Source organism: Cricetulus griseus, chromosome 6, assembly GCF_003668045.3.
Source record: "Cricetulus griseus strain 17A/GY chromosome 6, alternate assembly CriGri-PICRH-1.0, whole genome shotgun sequence".
Lineage (NCBI taxonomy): Eukaryota > Metazoa > Chordata > Mammalia > Rodentia > Cricetidae > Cricetulus > Cricetulus griseus.
This window is the reverse complement of record NC_048599.1, coordinates 61,185,322-61,207,782: the sequence shown is the minus strand read 5'-3', so window position 1 is coordinate 61,207,782 and position 22,461 is coordinate 61,185,322. Positions and strand designations below refer to the sequence as shown.

The window sequence follows — 22,461 nt, the reverse complement described above, 5'->3', positions numbered from 1 at the left end:
GCAGAGGCAGAGGGAAAAGGACAGCATGTTTTCTATTTAGATTGTGGGTACAAGAAGTGTTGTTTCAGCTCTCAGGTGCCCCACTTTTTTTCTTGTTCATCCAATGGAGATAATAATACCCGACCTATTTCAGGTTTGTTTTGACTATAAAAGAAAAATCAATGCATATGGAACACTAAGAAAAAAGTAACACCCCATAAATATAAGCTACTCAGATGAACTGTCCTTGGCCCTGACAGCCCACCCTGGACACAGGGGAGCAGCTTGCCAGGGTGCTTGCTCGGGCATGCGTGCAACTGTTCTCTGATGCTATCAGAAGTTGTCTTGCACAGAAAGGAGACATGAAAGTACTTTGTAAATTGGGGTATTTGATTTTTTTTCCCACTTGGCCCCAATGCTGGTAGCCCTCTTGCAAAGTGAAAAAGAAATGAAAAGTTTAAGTGATCTCAGAGGCCTTCAAGCTCTGTAACCACTGGTGTGATCCACATACATCAGACAGAAACGTTCCTGGCTGTGAAGATCCACCTCATTATGCTCAGGGTCAGAATGAGTTAGCTAGCAGGCACATGTGGGGTCTGTAGCTTGCCCTCTGATTAAAACAGAAGGTGGGAGGGAGCCGGTGCAGGGTTAAGGCAAATGGACCAACTGCAGGGTTGTGCTTCTAATCACAGGTCTGTTCCCTTTCTGACACTGGGAGGGTTGCTGGGGGCCTTCCACAGTACCTTCATTTGCATGTGTACCCTCAAAAAACATTGTAATCCAGCCTTCCTCCAGTTTCGGGAGGGGTTTGACAATTGATGCTGAATAATGCTCAAGAGACAGCTTTCCTTACAGACTTTTTAGTACCCAGGAAGTTCTAAACAACATTTAGATTATCCCTTAAGTACACCTGAGAAAGAATGCAAACCCAGGTTCCAGAAAAATCTACCCACTGCTTCTCCAGTCAGGTCATTCACCTTCCCTCGCTAGCACTGTCAGGCAGACTTCCTGTGACCATGGACACCATGTCTGTTTACTTTGTTCAGTAGTAATAATCACCACCTGAGGCCATCACACACTTGAAGACTGGCTATTGAGGCATCAGAACTAAATTTTACACTTGATTTCATTTTAACTAATATATATATATATATATATATATATATATATATATATATATCAATAGCCCCCATGTGTTTAGGGGCTTCTGCCTTGGACAGCAGTGCACAGCCAGAGTGAAACACATCCTAGGTGTCTGTATGAAGGTGAGGGAAAGTAAAGAAAGGGATGAATCTCATATCTTCTTTATCTTCAATCCAGCTTTTCATAGGTCAGTGTGAAGCTCCTCCTTGAAATAGATAAGTCAGCTCATAACCAAGAGAAGGCAGACTCATAAAGGCATACTCTCTGACTGTCTCCAACATACACTAGATTTTGCTGTACTGCCTTTTGCGTAAAATTCTGTGACAAGAGATTCTACAACCTATAATACAGAACTCTGGGATTTTGTCCATAGCATTTCCATATTCCAGGGGCTGAGAGTAGTGGCTGGTTCTTCCCAGGAAGTGCCCTTGTTCAACGTCTACATAGTAAAAGGATCTTGTTCCTGAATACCTTTATCACCTTCACTTATTATCATGGTGTGTGTGTGTGTGTGTGTGTGTGTGTGTGTGTGTGTGTGTATTCCTGAACAGGATATTTCACAGGTGCTATAAGTGAAACAGGTACTTGATCACTGTCATTTTTCTAGGGTGCCATGCAGTGCAGGGTCAGGTGTAATTAGGAACTTAATAAATGCTTCTTGGTAATGACCCAAAGGACTTTAGCCTCAGTGGGGCTTACACAGCTTACACAACATTTTAAGGTTCTAGTTTCCACCCTAACATATTCCAGAAAACAGTGTACCACTGCCTTTGTAGGACTGGCTGGGGTGAGTAGGTTATCATTGGTTATTTTCGGAAAGAACTCCAGAATTGGCCATGTGTTTTTGAGGTTGAAGCCACAATTATTTGAAAGCTAAGAAAACCGTCTTTAACTCATCAGGTGGTTGTATGATTGGCAGAAAAAGGATAAAGATCACAGGATAAAACATCTATGGTCCCAGGGTTCTCAGTAGTGAATAGAGAATGAAGGTCCTTGTTCATGTAATACTTATTCTATGCTCTCTGAAGGTCTAGGAAATACAACCCGAAGCCAAGGAAAAGGACATCTGTAGCCTATCTAATATCACTAGCTACCACCTTGTTCCCATGGGTCTCCACCAGCTTCTAGCTGTCTCCTTGAATGTATAAATTTTCTAAGATGATTATGAAACACAAAGTTATTCAATCTGGGGCTGAAAATGTAGGTTAGTGGTAGTATTCATCTCAAATCAATCTTTCAGGTAAGGATAAATCAAGGATAATCAGGGATAGATAGCATGCACTCAAGCCCCTATGTGCCACGTGAGCACTCTATCACTGAGCCACACACCCAATCCTCTCCCTCTTTCCAAGGGCAAGAAGTCTAGAACAAACAGTATTTTAAAGTAGTGATTCTCAAAGTGGGGTTCTGGGAGCAGCTGCCTCAGCCTCACCTGGGACTTGTTAGAAATGCAAATCATTGGACCCCACCCTAGCCAGACCTACTCAAGCAGAAACCCTGGGGCTGCAACCCAGCCATCTGCATTACTAAAAAAACTCCACATGACTGTGTGTGCAAGGATGTTGAAGAAACACTTTTTTAAACCAAAATTGAGACAGTTGCATGAAATGAATCTCCCCAAAAGTGCCAGGTCTTTCCCAAGTCTATAAATAAGGTCTGAACAAGCCCTACACATTAGCAGTTCCCACTTCTGAGAGCTGAGCACACCCCCCTTCCACTCTCCAGGAGGCTGGGGCTGGGGAGGGCAGATGCTTCAGAGCTGAGCCCTACAAACTCATCTGCTTCCCAGCAGGATATGCAGGAACACAGAAAGGGGGCACAGGGCAAAAGATGCTGAAAATCTTTGAATTAATAGATTTCACTGAAATCCATCAATTTTAATTCTGCACTTCTTGAAGCAAACCCAATATCTAGGACTTTCAAATCATCATTTCGCAGGCAATCATCAAAAGAAAATGCTTAATTAAAAATAAATCTTTTCGGGTCATTGCTTGCTGGCAGCACAGCTCTGCATGTGTTGGTTGACAGAGAGCAGCACCTGGAACATACATTGCTGGCCCCTGTGCCCACCTGCTCATTTCTAGCTGCTTGACCCCGCCCCCTCCCCCCCCCACCTTGCAACACATGAACTCCTGGCTTTTAGTCACAAACAGCACATTTCCATATTGTAAGGGAGAATTATTGAGATCTTATTTATTCAAATGACCTGAATGTTTTCAAATTCTATTTGATGGTTTGAGACAGACTTATTTTTTCTACCCCAGGAAGGAGGACAGAAAATTATCACAGCACTAGAGGCCCGATATCATTTTATGATACCCCCCCACCACCACCACCACAAGACAAACCTCCATGCAAAGAAAATGGCAAGTCCCCTCGGTAACTTTTCTCACTTCAGATTGCAGTGCTCATCACGACCTATTCCACCCACATAGTCATGTGCCATAGCAGTGCAGACTGTCTCCAACATTTCAAAAGCTCAACAGCTATTTTTAAAGCCCAAATACAATCTAGGTTGCTCTTGTATAAGACACTTTTTAAGGAAAAGAAAGAAATAACGCAGCAATTTCTATGTATGTGGGCAGTCAACCAACTCACCAAAAGATTGAATGCAGCTGTCAATAAGATCATCCAGGCTGGCTCCTTTGGCCAAATGTCCCAGGGACACCATCATTCGGAACTGGGTGATCTGGGCCAAGCTGGGCTGGGCAGGGAGAGGGTTGTTGACTGATTTGGCCTCTAGTCTTGCTTTAGGGCCAGTTCTGGAGCCATGGGGAGGTTTCCTGGGTGGGGGGGGGAGAGATATTCCAGTTAGGATAGACAGAGCAGCTGGGATCTCACTGGCAGCTCTAGGCTCTGAAGGCAGAGGGAAGAGGAGACAGGGCAATGAGTCCCTGAAGCTGGGCTGGTAGAAGGCATACCCCTCCCACTTGGCAGAAGCACTGAACGGACTGGTTGGCTGTTAAAGAGACATCTCCCCAGCAAATGACAAGGTGAGATTCCAGGGCAGCAACAGCTTTCTCCCCACTGATAGAAGGACTACTCTATGCTGCCGTCTCTCTACCAGAAGGAGAGAGGCAGAGGGAAACGGTACCTTGGCAGCCCTTGGCTTCTAGCTGCTAGGCTACTGATGTGGGGTCTCAAGGACTGGTTCAGTTGGCTTCATTTTCAGCTAGTTTCATTCATTTGAGCGAGCAATGCCTAAGATGCTGAAGGGCAGGGGGCCTCGGAAACACCTTTAAGAGCCTTGCAGGAGAACCCAAAGACTCAAGGGTGGGGAGAAAGTGGGGTTTATAGTGGTGGCATTTAAAGTTTTCAGCCATCTCTGCCTTTCTTACAAACCTTGGTTGGTTTTAATAAATAGTTTCATTTTTGATAACGCAAGAAATCACTATGAATCATTCATACCCGTGAACATTCTATCAAGTCCTTACTTGGGTCCTTAATGAAGAGAAAAGAGGGAGGGGTTGACTCTGAGCTGAACTGCCTGCTCTAGAGCTGAATGTAAAATGGCTATTTGTACCTGGAAATGGCTTAGGAATCTGGTGGATCTTCATCTACCATGCTTAGCTTTATTGGGCATGACCTGGTTGATACAAGTCATTCTGCAAAGTGTCTACACTATGTTTTATTTCCCTCTACTAAAAAACACACAGAGACCCACATCTATAATCTTTGAAGGTTCAATAATGAAAGGTGTTGTTGCTGGCCACTTTTTGGCATGTACTTAGTTTCTTCCTTTCCTGTTGCACCTTTGGCTAACTTATAGTTTACTGTCAAAGAAACTGTTTACTGTGAAAAACACTCTAGAACCATAACACATACTATTAGCATAAACCATCATCGATTAACCAAGTACTTATTACATGAGTAGGACATTCCAGTAGGCTAGAGGAGACCACAGTAAAATAGCCTTTGTAATTACTCTGTAATTGCACCACATGTCCCTTGCATGTTAGTTATTCTTGTATAAAGGCATTGGGAGTTCCTTCATACAAACAGCTCTAGTACAACCTGAACAAGACAGTGAGTATAACCACATAACTTCTAGGTCAATGTCCAAAGAGTGCCGAGGGCAAGAAGCACAATGTTCTCTGAGGAGGGAAAAGCACTTTCCAGGGACTGTGTGGAAGAGTTGCTCTGACACTGTAAAAACCTCATCCCTAAGGAGCCAACCATATACTTGGTTAAAAGAATAAAAGCAAACAACAAACCAACAAAGTACCCTGGACACACCTGAGTTTGGAGAAATCAGCTTGCACAAAGACAGTAAGTACTCTGAACATGGGCCACACCACACAGCCAGCCTCCAGGGGGACACCGTGGCCCTTCCAGTTCTGTCCTAACTTCAGAACATCCATCAGTCAGCGGTGTGCATGGGGCTCTGTTCCAAAGCGGGACCAATGAAGCCTAGTCACTCTGGTTACTGGGAACCTGCTAGTTCAAGCTACTGACTCCCAAAGAAGAATCAGGTTTGGGCTGAAGAGCTCCGTCAAACTCTTGGCCATGGCTGATCTTTATTCAGGCCCGGAGAGAGTCAGATGAAGTCTGAGAACAAAATGGTGATCTGAAAACAGTAACAGCCTCACAAGTGAGTTTCCATGCTCCAATGACACTGTGCTGGAATCTGCACTGTGTCTGAAGCTACAGACCAGAAAGATGTTACCATTCGGTGTGGAACCTGCGTCCTAAACATCCTGAGGCTGTTCATATGGAGCTATCTTGGGGGACTAGTACCTGGGGTCTCTCTAGCTCTATTCATTTAACAGGCATTTTTGGAGCAGCACAACAGTCAGATCCTTCAGAGAGATGGCTGATAATGTAGAGGCAGTCTCTCAGTTCTTGCTTGTTCAGCAGGTCCCTGGAATGGTCCTCAGGACCTGAGTGCGGGTCAGCCTCTACAAAGCCCTTTTCCTAACATCCACAGACACGAGACACAAGTGCAGAGCAGGCCAGCATCCAGCTTCCTTAATTCATGCCACACTTCCTAGCTTTGCTCCCTTCCCTTCCTAGAAACAATCACAACCTGGTCCAGTGCTGAGGGATTGGGAGGGTGTGAAATAACGGAAGGGGAAGTGTTAAAAGGCAACAGCGCCCTCACCCTCTGCCCAGACTCCTGACTGCTTGCCCTGGAAAACTCTCAGATCATGTTCCCCTCTCGTCTTTCTTTTTAAGAATATTTTTTTTTTTTAAAAAAAGAACTGTTTTTGAGACAGGGTCTTACTATGCACTCTAGAGTGGTCCAGACCCCTCTACCTTATATCAGCCTTCTGGGCCTGGGATTGCAAATATGCCTCATCACATCTGGTTAAAAAACAATCCTACCACCCCACTAGGAAGCATCTAAAGGAACTAAAAGAAATAAACTGTTTTCGTTCATGATGCTAGGGACCAAATCCAGGGTTGGCACATGCCAGGCAAGCCTCTTCACTGAACTACAGCCCCCAGCACCTGCTCCCTTTCGCCTTCTCTTTCTCCCCCCACCTCCTAGTGGAAGGGTTATAGATAAGGATTTACACCAGCAGTTCTCAACCCTCAAAATGCTTTGATCCTTTAATACAGCTTCTCATGTTGTGGTGATCTCCACCCATAGAATTATTTTGCTGGTACTTCATATCTGTAATTTTGTTACTGTCACGAATCGTAATGTGAATATACACGACACGCAGGGAAATCTGGCAAGCAGCTCCAGGGGATTTGAGACCCTCAGGTTGAGAACCATTGACTTAATAAGGTGCTATATTATAGGAAGTTTCGAGAACATTTTCACCACCCACAGAACGAACAGCTGCTAGTTCTACAAAGGCGTATTTTAAAGGGCAGTAGACACATAGTTCCAGTTTAATTTGTGAATTAAATAAAATAAACCAACAGCAAAATCTTGAAATTAACACATTAACTTGAAGACGTTTCCTCAGTCCCACAGTGGTTAGAGACCCCCCCACCCCACCCCAGGGGGGCCTGCTGAAGGAAGTTTGAATTGGTTTGGGGGACTTGGTCTCCAGACACAGATACCCTCAGGACAAGGGATAGCGGAGACATCCCGTGGTCTGCTTAGAAGGAAAGGCGGCTTTCACTGGCCACTTCTGCTGAGTGCACCTTCCAGTCCTGCCCCACGCTGCCCACAATACAGAGATAATTTAATGGACAGATCCACTGCAGTGTAGCGGAAAGTAAGGTGGAAGGCATTCGGGATGACACACCCGGGATGGCCTGGCCGGGCAGGGAATTAGAGTGGGCATAGTCACATACATAGATCGGGCATGGTGCACTCACATCTGAGTCCACATAAATGGCATTGTGAAGGGCACAACCTGCTCAGCCCCAACCAAGGCGAAGCGGTGTCCAGGCAGCTGCAGGTTTCTTGGGCTTTGAGGGCAAACGCTAAATTCCTTGACCCCCTAAAGCCCCTTATTGCTTCCAAGAGTCGGACTGTTCATAGGCGCTCTTCCTTCACTTTCTACCATCCCAGGATTCTCCCAAATATCTCTCTAGAATATGGGGGGGGGGGAAGTGCAGACTCAGACTCACAGACACAGACCACTGATTTGGAAACTTTTTTTTTTTCCTTACGGGGTAGCCAAGAACTGCCACCTCCGCTTGCAGCCATTGCTGTGGGTCGCTCCAGAAAGGCCTGGAGAGACCACCAGGTGGCGCGCTCCGCGCCGCGCGCCTGGTGCCGCCGCAGGTGCCAGGGGCTCAGAAAGTATGCGAGTGGGAGTTCCCGGGGGTGACCTGCCGAAGAGCATCCAGGGAGGTCTACTGTTGTGGGGTACTGTGGAGGTGAAGGCTTCGGCCCAGACCATTCCAGATCTGGCCAGGCGACCTGTGGCCTCGCCACCCCAACAGCCCGGACTCTGTCTTCCCTCCTGGTCCAAAGTGCTAGGCTCCGGGAGTGTCTGCCTCACGCCCCTTCTCCCCCGACGTCAGTGGTCTCCGGCCATGATCCACCCCGGAAAGCACCTGTCCTCGGAGGGAGTCGCCTGGTCCTCCGATCCCGCGCGCCTTACCCATTGGGAGAGGACCGCAGGGACACCACTCAGCATTCACTCCCCACTAAAGATGCCGAGCTCCCCGAGGAACCACAGCTACTCACCGCGGAGGCTCTCTCGCCTTGCCCAGGGTGCCCATGGCCGCGGCGTGCTGCTCTCCTGGAGCCGTCTCACCTGGAGCGGCGGGACCGGCTCGGCGGAGAGCGGCGCATCCCTCGGCCGCCGCCGGCCCTCGCAGCCCGGCGCCGGCCACTCTCGGAGCCAGGCGAGCCGCACCAGGCGCACCCGCAGGCACAAAGTTTGTGCGAGCGCGCTCCCTGCGCTCGCTCTCGTGTGCGCGCGCACTCTCTCGCACCAACCACCTGACAGGCGCTGATGTTATCATCAGGCTGGAGGAAACGTGGGGCGCCCTCAGCACTTCTTCGAATCCTGCCCCCATTACTCGGTAGCGCCCCGATGAGGGCCTGCGCCGCCCTCGCTTCTCCCTTCCTGCCAACCATTCATCTCTCCCAGCCCAAAGGTTAGGTCCGAGGGGTGCAGAGTGAGCTGCCCTGAAATTGACCCAGTTAGAGCCTTGCAGAAAAGTTGCTTCCACCCAAGGCCACGGGTCCCCTGGGGGCTCTGCTGAGACCCCTTCCGGGATCGCAGGGCTGTCTTGTGTGTACCAGTGAGGGCGCACACGTAGGGTCCCGGCAGGGAAGGCAGAGAAACCCCCTAACCCTGCGCACTTAGTTCTCTCTGGCACATTTTACAAGAGAGGACATAGATTTGTGCTCTGCATCCTAGAAGAAGTGGTGGGTGTGAAGGTGAGCTCCGGAGGAGGTGTGATCCATGTCGGGCAAGAGACAGTTGCTTGGAGTCTGTGGGTGTGGGATACCAGGGGAGCCAAGCGGGAGATGCAAGGCTGCGGGAGGCAGCTTTCTGACAGTGCCAGTGTGCCAGCAGGCGTGGCGGAGAGGGGAAACCTACCCGTCTGGGGCACGGCGATGTTAGTAATAACAGCAGCTAAGGCTGTTCTAGTGCCGATCTATGCGTTTCCCACACATGACTTTGTTTAAGCCACCCCTCCAAATGCAAAGAGGTCACTACTTAAGATTTAAAGAACAGCAGTTCTCATAGCCAGTAAACAGAGAAGAGAGGTGGCCCAGACTGAGATCTGCCTGGCGCCTGTAAGTCCTTGTTGGCCTGGCCTAATAACACACTCCTTATCGTTGTCACATCTCATAATCTTCTCAGCCACAAAGTTCTGGACCTTAAGAACTACTTCTGCTGTATCTTATGTATTTCCTCATGCTTATGTGCTGCGTTGTCCTGGAAAAGAATTGAAGATCATTTACAAAAATACATAAACTACAAAAATAAGTGTGTGTGTGTGTGTGTGTGTGTGTGTGTGTGTGTGTGTGTGTTGAGGGATAAGGCTGATAAAATGGGGCCAGGAATGAACATTATTCTAAAAATCATGTACCAATATATACTTAAACATTAGGAAAACAGATACCAATACACACTTGTTTCAAGTGGGTCAGGCAAGAGGTCAAGTCCAAGAGGAAGACCTGTTCTCTAAGCAATAGTGGAGAGGCTACCTTAAATGTCCTTCCCCTATAATGACATTAATGACTACCTTAGATGCCATCCTAGAGCCTTCATCCAGTAGTTGACTGAAGCAGAAGCAGAGATTCACAGCTAAGACTGAGCCAAACTTCTGGAATCCAGTTGTAGAGAGGGAGGAGTGATGAGCAAAGGGGTCAAGACCATGCTGGAGAAACCCACAGAAAACAGCTGACCTGAACAAGTGGGAGATCATGACCCCATTCTGAGAGCTGGGGAACCAGCATAGGACCTTGTGAGGCCCCCTGAATGTGAGTGTCAGTTGGGGGGGGGGCAGTCTATGGGGCCTCTGGCAGTGGAACCAATATTTATCCCTAGTGCATAAATGGATGGACTTTTGGAGCCCATTTCCTATGGAGGAATACTCTCTCAGCATAGATACACAGGGGAGGGCCTAGGTCCTGCCCCAAATGATGTGACAGACTTTGATGGTTCCCCCTGGGAGGCCTCACCCTCCCTGGTGAGTGGATGGGGGGTGGGATGGGGAATCGGTGGGGGGGAAAACAAGGATGGGAGGGAGAGTGAACTGGGATTGGTATGTAAAATAAGACTTTTTAAATTAAATAAAAATTAAGAAAGAAAAAGAAAAGAAAAATGTTTGAAAAATGTGCAATTCTTGTCATGGAGCCTGGGAAGAAGTGTCTCCTGAGGGTGTGCTCCTGAACATTATGAGGCGACGGCTGCCTCAGGGTCATGCAGGATGAGGGCAACAGTGTGCAGGTTGGTGCCAGTGAGTGCCATCCTGGATGGAGTGAGGGTCTCACCTTACTTTTCTAGTAAGGATGGAATACCTGTGGCAGCTCGAGAACGCACTCACCCGAGATCGCCTATGAGTTTCTTCTGTCTACTCCTTCCTTCTCTACCCTCCTAAAAATCATACTGGCCCCATCTCCCTCTTCATCTCCCGGGCATGGAGAACTGCTGACTGGAGACCAAAGGTCTCCTTTTTTTGTATCCCATCTTGCCCTTTTGTGCTGCTGCTTCCAACTTTCTTGTCTGGTACAGACAACGCCTCTCTGACAGTCAGGCTCCATCTGGTCTTTCTTCCCACCCTCTGCAAGGCCATTCTTCCTCTTCTCACTCAGGAGCTCTTAATGAAGGTCCACGGACCCTTTACTCAGATGAGGGGCATAAGGCGTGACTCCTTCGCAATTGTACCTACATTTTTTGTACATGTTTTCCTGGGGAAAATGGTTTTACTTCCATTTGCTCTTCTCCACGATCTACACTTCAATGAAAATGGTTTACATCCGTTGGCTTTTCTGTATGATCTACACACCCAGTGAAGTGTTTCCGTGTTCTTCCTTGGCTTCAACAAGACCCACAGGACTCCTTCAAGAGTCACATTTACATCCAATACTCCCTTTTATTGTCACTTCCACTCTGTCTCCAAACCCACAAACTGGTGTGTTTTCCCGTCGTCTCTCACCAGGACATATGTCATAGAGTTGTAACTGGCCTTCCTAATTTTGAGATTTCCTTTCTCTTGAATTTTTTTAAGACCCTTTCCATGGTTATATTACCATGTTATTTCTCAGCCTCCAGATTTCACGAATTCCCTATTACCTAGAAAATAAGGTTCAGACACCATAACCTGCGTATGTTCATGTGTGGACCCTCCTGTCTGGTACCTGACTTCTTAGGTTGAATCACTCCTGATACCCGCTCCTTGCTATACACTATGAAGCACTGCACTGCATTTGGTTGTGTGCTTGCTGCTGCCTCTCATCTCTCCTGGCCTGATAAACTCCACACAACATGGAGTTTTACCCAGGGTATCTAGAATACCAGGTCACCCTAGAGGGCAGATATGGATACAGGGCACACACACCTCTCCTCAGACCTGGCCTGATGACCAGCCATGCTTGAATCTACATGGCATTGCCTAAGACTTAATCACCCTTTAAAGATGTAATTGCTAGCTACATACCCTGTGTCAGTCATATGCTGTTCTTACTACTGAGAGTCTGGGAGGGAACAAGACAGGCAAGATCCTTGTGTTCATGAGCTCCCATGTCTAGCACATGGACAGTAACCATGTCGGCAAATAAACGAACATAAATATGTTGTGACTTTAATGCTCTCTTGTCCAGGGATTGGCAATTCAATGCCAGAACACCTCTATCCTCCTGGAGATACATGGAAGTATACCTGTGGAGGCCTGCACATAGTCCCATGTACCAGTCAAGAGTTTATGGGCCTGGAAGACAAGGCCGGTGTACATGGGCATTCATCTCCTGACGGGAGTGAAGAGATGGAGAGTAGAATGGAGTCAGGTTATGTCACTCTTTGCTGACCACAGTTCTGACCCAAGGCAGAGATACTTAGGCTCATTATTTGTGTGATTGTGATGGTTGTTCTAGAGTTTGTTAATTTGTTCATTTGCTTGTGTGTATGTTTATGCATCATGTGCCTGCCCAGTGTCCTCGGAGATCAGAAGAGGGTGTTGGAGCCCACGGAACTAGAGTTATGAGCACTTGTGAGCCACTATATGGGTGCTGGGAACCAAACTCAGGTCCTCTGCAAGAGTCATAAGTCCTCTTAACCACTGAGCCATTGCTCCAGCCTCTAACCCATGGGTTTTTATTTTATTTATTGCTTTCTTAATTTTTCATATGATAAATTTTGTTCATATCCTTTCCCCTCCCCCAACTCCTTCTAGATCCTACCACACCCTACCCACCTAAATTCATGTTCTTTCTCTCTATTAAAAAAGGAAAACAAAACAAAAAGACAAAACCAAACCAAACCAAAACAAAACAATGAAGCACACACAAATCATGGCATCTATTTTTGGGTTGGCCATCTACTCCTGAGCCTGGGGCCTGCCTGGAGTGTGGTTATTAGATTCTGTGCACTCTACTGGTGGAAACTGATTTTCCTTCTCCCAGGAGGTATCACTTGCAAATAACTTCTTGGTTAGGGGTTGATCTTTGTACCCACTTTCCCTTCTGTCCTGAGATTTTCCTCTGGCTTGAACTTGTGCAGGTCTTATGTGTGCTGTCTCAGTCTCCACAGGTTCATATATGCATCAGCTTTGTTGTGTCTGGAAGATGCTTTCTTTGGAGGCATCACTATCTCTGGCTCTTACAGTCTTTTCACCTCTTTCACATAGATCCCTGTGTCTTGAATGGAGGACTTTGATAAAAAAGATTCGGTTTAGAACTGAGGACTGCAAAGTGTCCCACTCCCTGCACATTGTCACTTGCAGACCCATAAGTTTATAAGTGCCCACATTCTCTACTGTGGCTCACCTTGGACCAAGGTTAGGAGGGTGTGTCTATGTGAGAGGTGCTCACTCCTTTGCTTCTGTCTTTCAGACCTGAGTTAGAGTTGGACATTGTCCTTATATACATCAGAGGCCAAGGTAGTCTCTGTCTGGAGGAGGGCTTGGGGAGCTCCACTGCTCTGAGGTGTCTTCTCCAAAGAAGTGGTGTTGTTTGTATTTTAGTAGGTCCATGTAGCTCAAACTGGCCTTAAATTTACTATGTAGCTGAGGATGACCTTGAACTTTGACCTTTTGATCCTCCTGTCTCCATCTCCAGAGTGCTGGCATTACAGGCACCTACTGATATACCTGGCTTATGCAGTGTTGGTTTATCCAGAGCTCAATCAAGCTAGGCAGTCTTTCTACCAACTGATCTATTCCCAAGTCTTCAATGGGGGTTTTATGAAGGTTATACATAGTATTATGTTAGACCACTCCAAGTACAGATCCTAAATGTGGAAATCTATTCTTGTTTTTAGCTGCTTTGAAGATTTCTGTCTGATTCTGTGGATTTCTTTACTAGAGTCTGGCAAATTGTATTTATTTACCCCACAGAGCACATAGGCAGAAACAGTGTCTCTAAATAGTTTCAGCCTTGACTTCAGTACTTTTTAAGATGCTAACATGATAAACACATGATAATGCAATACACTGTACTATAATATGAAGAATAGAATACTATATATTATATGATACCATACTGTCTCATATCATACTGTGCCATACCATACCATACCATACCATACCATACCATACCATACCATACCATACCATACCAAAGAAAAGGTCTAATGATGTCTGTTCCTGGAGAGAGAGAACTTCCTGGAGGGAAAGAACCAAGGAGGGCTGGGACCCAATTACTGCTTTACCAGGCACACACACCCCTGTACAGGGACTACTGGTACGAGGATCTAGGAGAAGTCTCCCTCATGATGCTAACTCAGGGAATTCACTTTGTTCAAGTAGCACGCAGTACCACCTTTTCTTACCAATGAATGAATTCACTGGTTAAAAGTATGAGTTTAGAGTCGGACTGAATCTGACTCTCATCCCTTAGATGTCTTAGCTGAATGACTATGAGTAAGTTAACATATTTTCTAATCCTGTTGACAAAAATGGGCTCTATGCCCACTTCAAACGAGTTTTCAAAGAATCAGAGCATGCAGCATGAACTTTGCCCCGGATGCAGTACTACTAGTGCTGTGGCTGCTTCCTCTCTGCCCAGGGCGGCTGCTGCTAGAGTGGATGTTCCAGTACTCTGGCAAGTTGCTGTGTTCACACCCATGGAGCACCAACTCCATTTGTTGGCTGAGGAATGGCCCGTTTCTCGGAGGAAGTAAGGTCCAGGCTAGTGACACAGAGGGTCAAGAACGGTGCACTGAGCCAGAAGGGAGAGGAAAACCAAGGGGTGGGGTGGGAGATGCTAAAGAAAAGGGACATGCAGAAGTTAGGGAGAGCCAGCGCTGAATCACAAGGGTGAGGGACACTCCCCGCCTCACACCCTGCCTGTGTATCAGCCTGCTTCTTCAGCCTTGGCAGAGGCTGGGCGGTTCTGCATCTTCAAGAGTCCCCTCCAGTTCCTTCCATCCTCCCTCCCCTTCGGGTGTGATTCAATTAGCACACACCCTCAGGTTTGCTAGTGGGTGCCTGGGACGAGTGGGACTGAAAAGAGGGCTGCAGTGATTAAAATTCAACACCGGGCCTCTTTCCAGAGACCGACAGTACAATGACTCCAAAGTTAAAACCAGTTTGGTCACAGACACTATTTTTAAAGCTTGTATGGTATACCTTGCTGAACTCATTCTGCTTAATCACTTAACACCTGCAAAGGTACTTGAGCAAAAGCTGGAAAAAACCAGTTTATAGAAAGATTCAAGTGGCCAGGATCAGCCAAAGGATGTGGTTTTCTGGGTGAAAACAAAGCAAAGCAAAACAAAACACCCCTAGCCTTTTGTAGACCAACTTGAATGTAAGCAGCAGAGCAAAGCACTGTAAATAAATGTGGGGAGAAATCCTTCAGACTGGGTTCAGCAGCAGGTGTACCCTGAAGCTCTGCAAGGGAACATTTCTTTAAAGGGAAGCCACCCCCAGTGTGTTTGTGTGTGTGTGTGTGTGTGGTGTGTGTGTGTGTGTGTGTGTGTGTGTGTGTGTGTGTGTGTGTGTGTGTGTGCCCATGTGCTCATGTATGGTGGCCAGAAGAGGATGCCAGGTGTCCTGATGTATCACTCTCTGCCTTATCCCCTCAAGCCACAGTCTCTAGATGCCCCTGATGCTTTTCTTTTTGGCCAGAGACTTCCTGGATCCTCCAATGTGCACCTTGAATCACTGGGGATACAGGTACATGTGCGCCTGTGCAGAGCTTTTACTAGGGCGGTGGGCACCAAAACTCAGGTTGTAATGCTTGGACAATAGCCCCCGACTCAGAGCCATTTCCCCACCCCACTCATTCTTCCTCTTATTCAATAAAACCTAAAGGAGTCAATTTCACACCCAAACGCAAATGATTTTCCTACTTGATTTTGACATTGGCAATCTGATAAGCCAATCCCCCTGTTCTTATGCTAAAATGCATCTATCCTATATAAACTGGAGAAGTCTTTGTTATTGTTGTTCTTTTCGGTCTGATTCACTATCATGAGAACAGAGGGTGACATTCTCAAGGGCAGACAAAGTCCCATGAAAATACACCTTGGGTTTGACGGATCACTTTTCTATGTTCACTTCTTTTGTGCTCTTTGGCTTTAGAGCAGAAAGCAAAGTCAGAGTGAGGGCAGTTATCATGGAGCAGGTACCCGTGTTCTTTATACATAGTGCATGTTGTACAAATAATAGAGTTGATGCAAGGCTGGACTGTGCAAATCAGAGCTGCATTGTTTAGGGGCACAAAAATGCTGAATGGCAGCTACAGTTTGTTGCAAGAATAAATCAAGACAAGTCTGTGGGGCTGCTTAGTTTGCAACTGGTTCAAACATTTTGGTGGAAATAATTTCTCAATATCAGCGCCCCCCAAATTCAATGTAAAAGGAAACACTATCATTTTATTTGTTTTGGTTCTTTAATTTTTTCTCCTTCATATTGTTTAAGATAGAAAATGCTAGAGAAGGCTTCATTACAGCTTCCTAGTGTAGATGGAGACCAGTGTGGGACCAGGTGTCAACCAAGTGTTCAGTCATTGATCTTGCACGTTAATCAACAAAAAAGCATGGCCATTGGCTGTGAGAAGTGTGATCACTGTTGCTAAGTGTGAATCATAAGCGCCTCAGAAGTGAGATCTACTCCCAGAGGAGAGCTACCTCATGCCAGATCTTAATTTGACCCATGCAGGTGTGACCCCACTGTGCTGTTAGTTGCTGTGACATTGTTAGCCTGTGTCTGAGATGGGGGTGTGAAAAATCTGGGAGAGGCTTATGATGGGCACACGAAATAAACAAGATCTGTATAATCAATACTACTAGTTGCTTAAAAAGAAATCCTTGTGGAACTTAATGTGGCTGTGGCTTTTTCCTGGTCATGGCAAGAGGAAGAAAACAAAAGAGTAAGCACAAAGTGGGAAATAACATCACCAATTCAAGTATCTTAAAACCTCCTCCTAAAGCCCCTCCAAACTCAGCATTCTCATTTTTTTCTATAAAAATTCAAAAACACATTTTGTAACTACATTGGCATAAAGCTGATATAATCCAGATTGTGCTCATTATTAAATATTCTTGTGTGTGTTTGTTTGTTTGTGTGTGTGTGTGTGTGTGTGTGTGTGTGTGTGTGTGTGTGTGTATAAGAGAGAGAGAGAGAGGTGGGGAGAGAGAGAGATGGAGAGAGGGAGAGAGAGAGAGAGGGAGAGAGAGAGAGGGAGAGAGAGAGGTGTAATGCATGTGTGATGGGTGTGAGTGAGTATAGGAGTTCTGTATGCGTGTAGAGGTCAGAGAAAAACCTTGGCTGTCAGTCCTTCCTTTTCACCTTATTTGAGACAGGGTCTCTTTGTTGTTCACTGTTGTGTAAACTGACTTAGTTGGCTTCTGATCATCCAGAGATTTCACCAGTCTATATCCCTTGTCTTGCCAGAGGGGGGCTGGGACAGTCTTCCTAAGGGTTCTGGGAATTTGAACTCGGGTCCTCATGCTTAGGCAGCAAATGCTTTACTCACTGAGTCATCTATCCGACCCCAAATACACATTTTGTCTGTTTATTAAAGTAGTGAAATTGGAACGCTTTTTGTGGATGCTGTGACTGCCGTGGGTCCTGGGCCCTGAACACACCTGGCAAGTGTGCCTGGTCATTAGACTTGTTCCTTCATGGAAAATTCAGTGTTCTCACTTGACCTCAGAAGAACTGTCATTAGCAGGGGCCATTGTCATTGTCATAGTTGAAATTTAGAGAGGAGCCACTATCTGGTTCCCTTGGACTCACAGGAAGGACAAATACTGAGCAGTTATGGGATATGGGGGGAGGGCTTAAACACACACTCTCTTTTTATTTTTACGTTTTTATTTTCTTGAGACAGGGTCTCATGAGCTCAGGCTGGCCTTGAGTTCAATATAGACCTTAAACTTATCATCTTCCTGCTGTTATCTCCCAGATGCTAGGATGACAGGCTAGTGCCCACAAACCTGCCTTGTGGCTTCTTTAAAATGTGTGGCTGTAGCAATGACTTTTTAGGACAATGAATCTATTTTGTAAGACACTGTGATGTGTGTGTGGGGACAGTAGACATCGAATAGTCATTCAGACTTACAGAACTCCAAGGCAAACTATGACATGTGGGTGACAATGATCTAGGTTCATCAATTGTCACACGTGCACTATTCTGGAGGGAGATACTGTGCACATGTGCAGAAGAAATGACTGTCTTCAACACAATTTTGCCTTAAAATTGCTAAAGATTGATCTTTAAAAATGAAATATATTTTAAAAAATTTCAACACTCAAAGGATTGAGGCAGGAGGATAGTGAGTTTGAGGCTAGACTCTGACAACGTGTAAACAATCTAAGCAAATTAGAGCCCAAAATATCATTAAATACTAGAGACTCTCATTTAAAGGGGCCCAAAGAATCATATCTACTGCACGACTACCTGCTGGCATAACAACTCCTAAGTGTTTGTCTGGATCAGACATGTGTCTCTTTTGTTCCATGTCACACTCGGAGCTGTTTTACCAGAGGGTCAAACAAAAAGGACATGGCAATCCTGGACTACTGAGGAAAGGCAGCTGCACCATCAGGTGAAATTACTAGGAGGCAAAACCAACCAAAGAGATAAACCACAAAGACTGACTGCATGCTGATTTACACTGACCTGGGTGCTGTGATGGAGCAGAATATTTTAAAATATTTACTAATGAATAATTGATTTAAAATCTTTGATTGATTGTATCTCCTTGTTTTCTGTTTCTCTAGCCCTCATGAGAGAATGACTCCCGCACATCAGAAGCTATTCCAAGGAAGGCATGTCTATGACCTCATTTACCCTCACAAAACACTGTTGATTTTCAGTTGTCATGGTCCCTGCTTTGTAGTTGAGGAACTTAAGGCTTAGAGGGGCCGAGTCACTCATATGAACAGAATTTGTGAGAAGCTAACCCGGAACACAAGCTAAACACCCCTCTGCCATGGCATTCACTCATGACAGCTTAGATTCTGTAGCCAAAACATTTGAGTTTGTCGGTCATTTGTCATCAAAAGGTACTACATAAGAAAAAAGGATAACTAACTATGCTTAAATAGATGGCTGGTGGTCCCAGCCAAGTGCTAACCTCTGAACTATCTTGTCGACCAGACGTTTCTGCCCTGAGCATGATGGAGATCAGAATCTTGTCTCACTTATAAACTATTCCTTGCTGTGTCTCAAAAACCAAGCGTCTCTACAATGGCTAAGAATATTCACCACCTCAGACTTCTTTTGGCCTTGTCACTAAGTTTTCACTTTCACGTTATTTGAAAAGTGAAAGAAGAGAGGGAACTAGGAGAATGAGAAGGGGAGAAGAGATGGGGTGAGGAGGACATGATGGGGCAGGGAGGTTGAGTTGGGGGAAGAACAGAAGAGAGCAAGGTAAGAGATACTATAATAGAGGGAGACACTATAAGTTCAAAGAGAAATCAGGCACTAGGGAAATGTCTGGAGAGCTACAAAGATGACACCAACTAACAATCTAAGCAACAGAGGAGAGGCTACCTTAAATGCCTTCCCCTGATAATGAGATTGATTACTAACTTATATGCCATCCTATAGCCTTCATTCAACAGCTGGTGGATTTAGAAGCAGACACCCACAGCTAAACCTTGAACTGAACTGGAATCCAGTTGCAGAGAAGGAAAACTGATGAGCAAAGGGGTCCATACCAGGCTGGTGAAAACTACAGAAACAGCTGACCTGATAGCTGGGAAACCAACACGGGACTGATCCAGACCCCCTGAATGTGGGTGTCTGTGAGGAGACCTTGGAAATCTATGAGGCCCCATTGTAGTGGATCAGTACTTATCCCTAGCGTAGGAATGGACTTTGGGAACCCATCCCACATGGAGGGACACTCTCTGAACCTAGACACAAGGGGGTGGGCCTAGGCCCTATCCCAAAGCATGTGACCAACTCTGAAACCCCCCTACAGAAGGCCTCACCCTCCCTGGGGAGCATAAAGGGTATGGGATAGGTAGGGTGTTAGTTGGGGGGGGGACAGGGGAGGAGGGGAGGGAGAGGGACCTGGGATTGACATGTAAAATAATCTTTCAAATTCAAATAAAAATTAATAAAAAAGGAAGTGCTCTCAGTATGCTGTTGATGTGTTGGTTGGGTCATGTTACTTTAATGCATCAGTTTTCACAGGTAGGTACATTGGATACTTTCTGTCTCTGTCTCTGACTCTCTCTCTCTTCATATCTCGCCTTTCTTGCTCTCCATTTTAAAGGACAGATTGGGCCAGGACATGTTTTTGTTACCATCTCTTCTCTACGATCTTTTTCTTGAAGGCTTTGGTCTATTCCAGGAAGGAAAGGGAAATTCTTAGATGAAGTGACCTGGGTGTTAGTCCTTGGTATTGGGTCTTTCTAATAATAACCCAAGAAGTTTTGCTTTTTAAGCTGTTTGTGTAACAGGATTTTGGAACTTGGTTGTGCATATGTGTACACCCATACCACACCCCCACATCCACCCTCAGCATTCACACACACAAAGGGGGCAGGGAATGAGAGAGAGAGAGAGAGAGAGAGAGAGAGAGAGAGAGAGAGAGAGAGAGAGATACACATATATAATTTACTCTTATGACCAAGCTGTTTAGAATTGTGGTCTGGGTCTCAAAATCTACGTTAAACAGGTATGGATGTTTTGGTTTTTTTGAGGTGCTAATATAATTTCAGATACTTGGCCTGACCCGGTCCGAGTAAAAATTAATACCTAAATAGAATTTTCTTTTCTTTGTCTCCTTATGCCTCTAGTCAAGACCTTTTTTTCCCACAGAGGCCTAAACTTAGGCATTCAGTCTCTTCCTCCTTGTTCCTGTGCACATCCTGCTTGCAGCCTCTGACTCCGATCTGACACCCAGGAGTGGGGAGCCCTCCATGCACTGCACTGCCGAGGTGCCTCCATGAGGCTCAAGCCAACACTTCTCTTCATTGCCGTTCACTCCAGCAGTGCCGCAGTGCTTTTTTGCCCCTTTAGAGAACTTGTGGCTCATTTTTCACTTTTATTTTCTATCTACTGTGGCTATCTGACACCTCAGTCAGCTATTCAAGTGCACACCAAACTGTTCTCTGAACAACAGCCTCTGTAAAGTGCAATACGTGAAAGACCACCCTGGGATGACTGTAAACGGGCAAGATGGTAGAGAGAAGACGGGGCCAGCAGGTAGCCAAGTGCCTATTGTTTTCTTAGCTCTGCTAAAAAGAAGCGAGGTATGTCCAGGGTCCCAGGAAATGAGTTGACTGTGTCTCATATTAAGTAACCTGGTGAAAAGTTATTTCTCTAGCTAGGACTTCTATTTCTGCCATAGTGTCTTGAAGGCAGGAGTAGCTTGAATTGCCTGAAGTGAACAACTGTCTCTGTATTTTGAATGCTGTTAACTTTTCTAAGGGGTGACCGTTTCAGACCTGGGACAGGTTTCAGAGAGTCGGAAGTGACTCTCAGAGAATTGGATTTTCAGGTCCTGATGGCTCTGGCAGGGGTAGCTCTCTTTGTGGGGTAACTTGAGTAGGACCAGAGTGAAAGCAAAAGACATGCCAAAGAAGTATCAAAACAAAAGCTTGCCCAGTTCTGGGTTTAGAAAGGTCACTCTGCACTAAACCAAAGTTGCTCATTTGCATAGAGAAAGTTCAGACAACTGCTATTTGAATTCAGGAAGAATTTCACTTTGACTGATAGGCCAGCCACCATTTAAAGATGTCTAGTACTCACTGTTGAGCAAATAGCCCATCTGGAAAGGGAGGGGGCAACCCTTTTCTTTGTTCTCTGCCATTATTCTGATTGTGGACTCCATGAGAGCCAAGGCTGTGGTTGCAGGAACATAGTGACCAGAGAAGAGATATTCTAGGAAGGAACTGCACCAGGGGAAAGACTGTCAACAGCACCCCTTTGTTATTCTTAAGTAACCCAGATCTGTCAGTGTGGATGTGAAGAATACAGGAGGGTCATATTAATTTTCATGTCAACCTTAAGAAGTGAATCTATCCTCAGTGTAACAGGTGTATTGCTGGCATCCTGAGGGTGCCATGGACAACAAACTGGTTGTGTGTGGGGTGGGGGGAGGGGTTGGATTTGTAATCATGAGCATTCTCTGGAAACACAGTGACTGGACACTTGCAACTGGAGAATGACTGTCAGGGCAATTCCAGGCTTCCATGTCCGAGGATAGGGGAAATCCCTCATCTTCCCAGAGATTTGAGTATACAGTGGGGTAGTTCCTCTTACAAGAGGACTTCCCAAACCTTGTTCAATATGCACAAGAATGCTTCACCAGGCTGAGAGATAGGTGTCCTATAGAGTGAGTCATTGACAGGTTCTGCCTTGCATCATGTCTTTAAAATCCGGCTTGGCCTTCTGACCAAGAGAACATCTTGTTTTACCTGTAGAGATTACATCATAGGTGGGAAAGCGGCCACCTCGCATCAACCCCTTTGTTCCTGGTTTCTAGCAGGGATCTGAGGTGCCTGACTTCATAATTGATGCACATGCTACAGCGGGATTTTCACACATTGCCTGTGTGTTTAGTTATTTTATCTCATTAAAAAAAGACAGGAAGTCGGATTGTTTTTCAAGAACTGGCTTGTGGAAATTTCCCACATCTTAGACACAATTTCCATGGTGCTTCTTGTTCAGTTTTATGTCTAGCTTTCTAGTTAGGGAAGAAAGTGCTCAGCTGGGCCCATAACAGAGGTGTTAATGCTGACCTTAAATATGTCATTCTCCATCAGGGGCTTAAAAAATATACTGCAAATACTCATTTTTAAGAAGCGTTGAATATAGATGTGAGCAGTCTTCTGACTTGTATG

The 22,461-nt window shown here is 45.8% G+C and overlaps 1 protein-coding gene across 3 annotated transcripts in view; it reads right to left on the bottom strand.

The window, feature by feature from the left end:
* Positions 1 to 8,253, bottom strand: part of Rasgrp1 (RAS guanyl releasing protein 1) — a 59,359-nt gene extending 51,106 nt beyond the window's left edge. For all 3 annotated transcript variants that reach the window (XM_027422231.2, XM_035446782.1, XM_035446783.1), the window contains exons 1-2: positions 8,219 to 8,253; positions 3,721 to 3,905 (exon numbers count right to left, since the gene is read on the bottom strand). In XM_027422231.2, the coding sequence (XP_027278032.1) occupies positions 3,721 to 3,905; positions 8,219 to 8,253 (220 nt within the window). The remainder of the gene's footprint in view (positions 1 to 3,720; positions 3,906 to 8,218) is intronic.
* Positions 8,254 to 22,461: the final 14,208 nt, after the last annotated feature.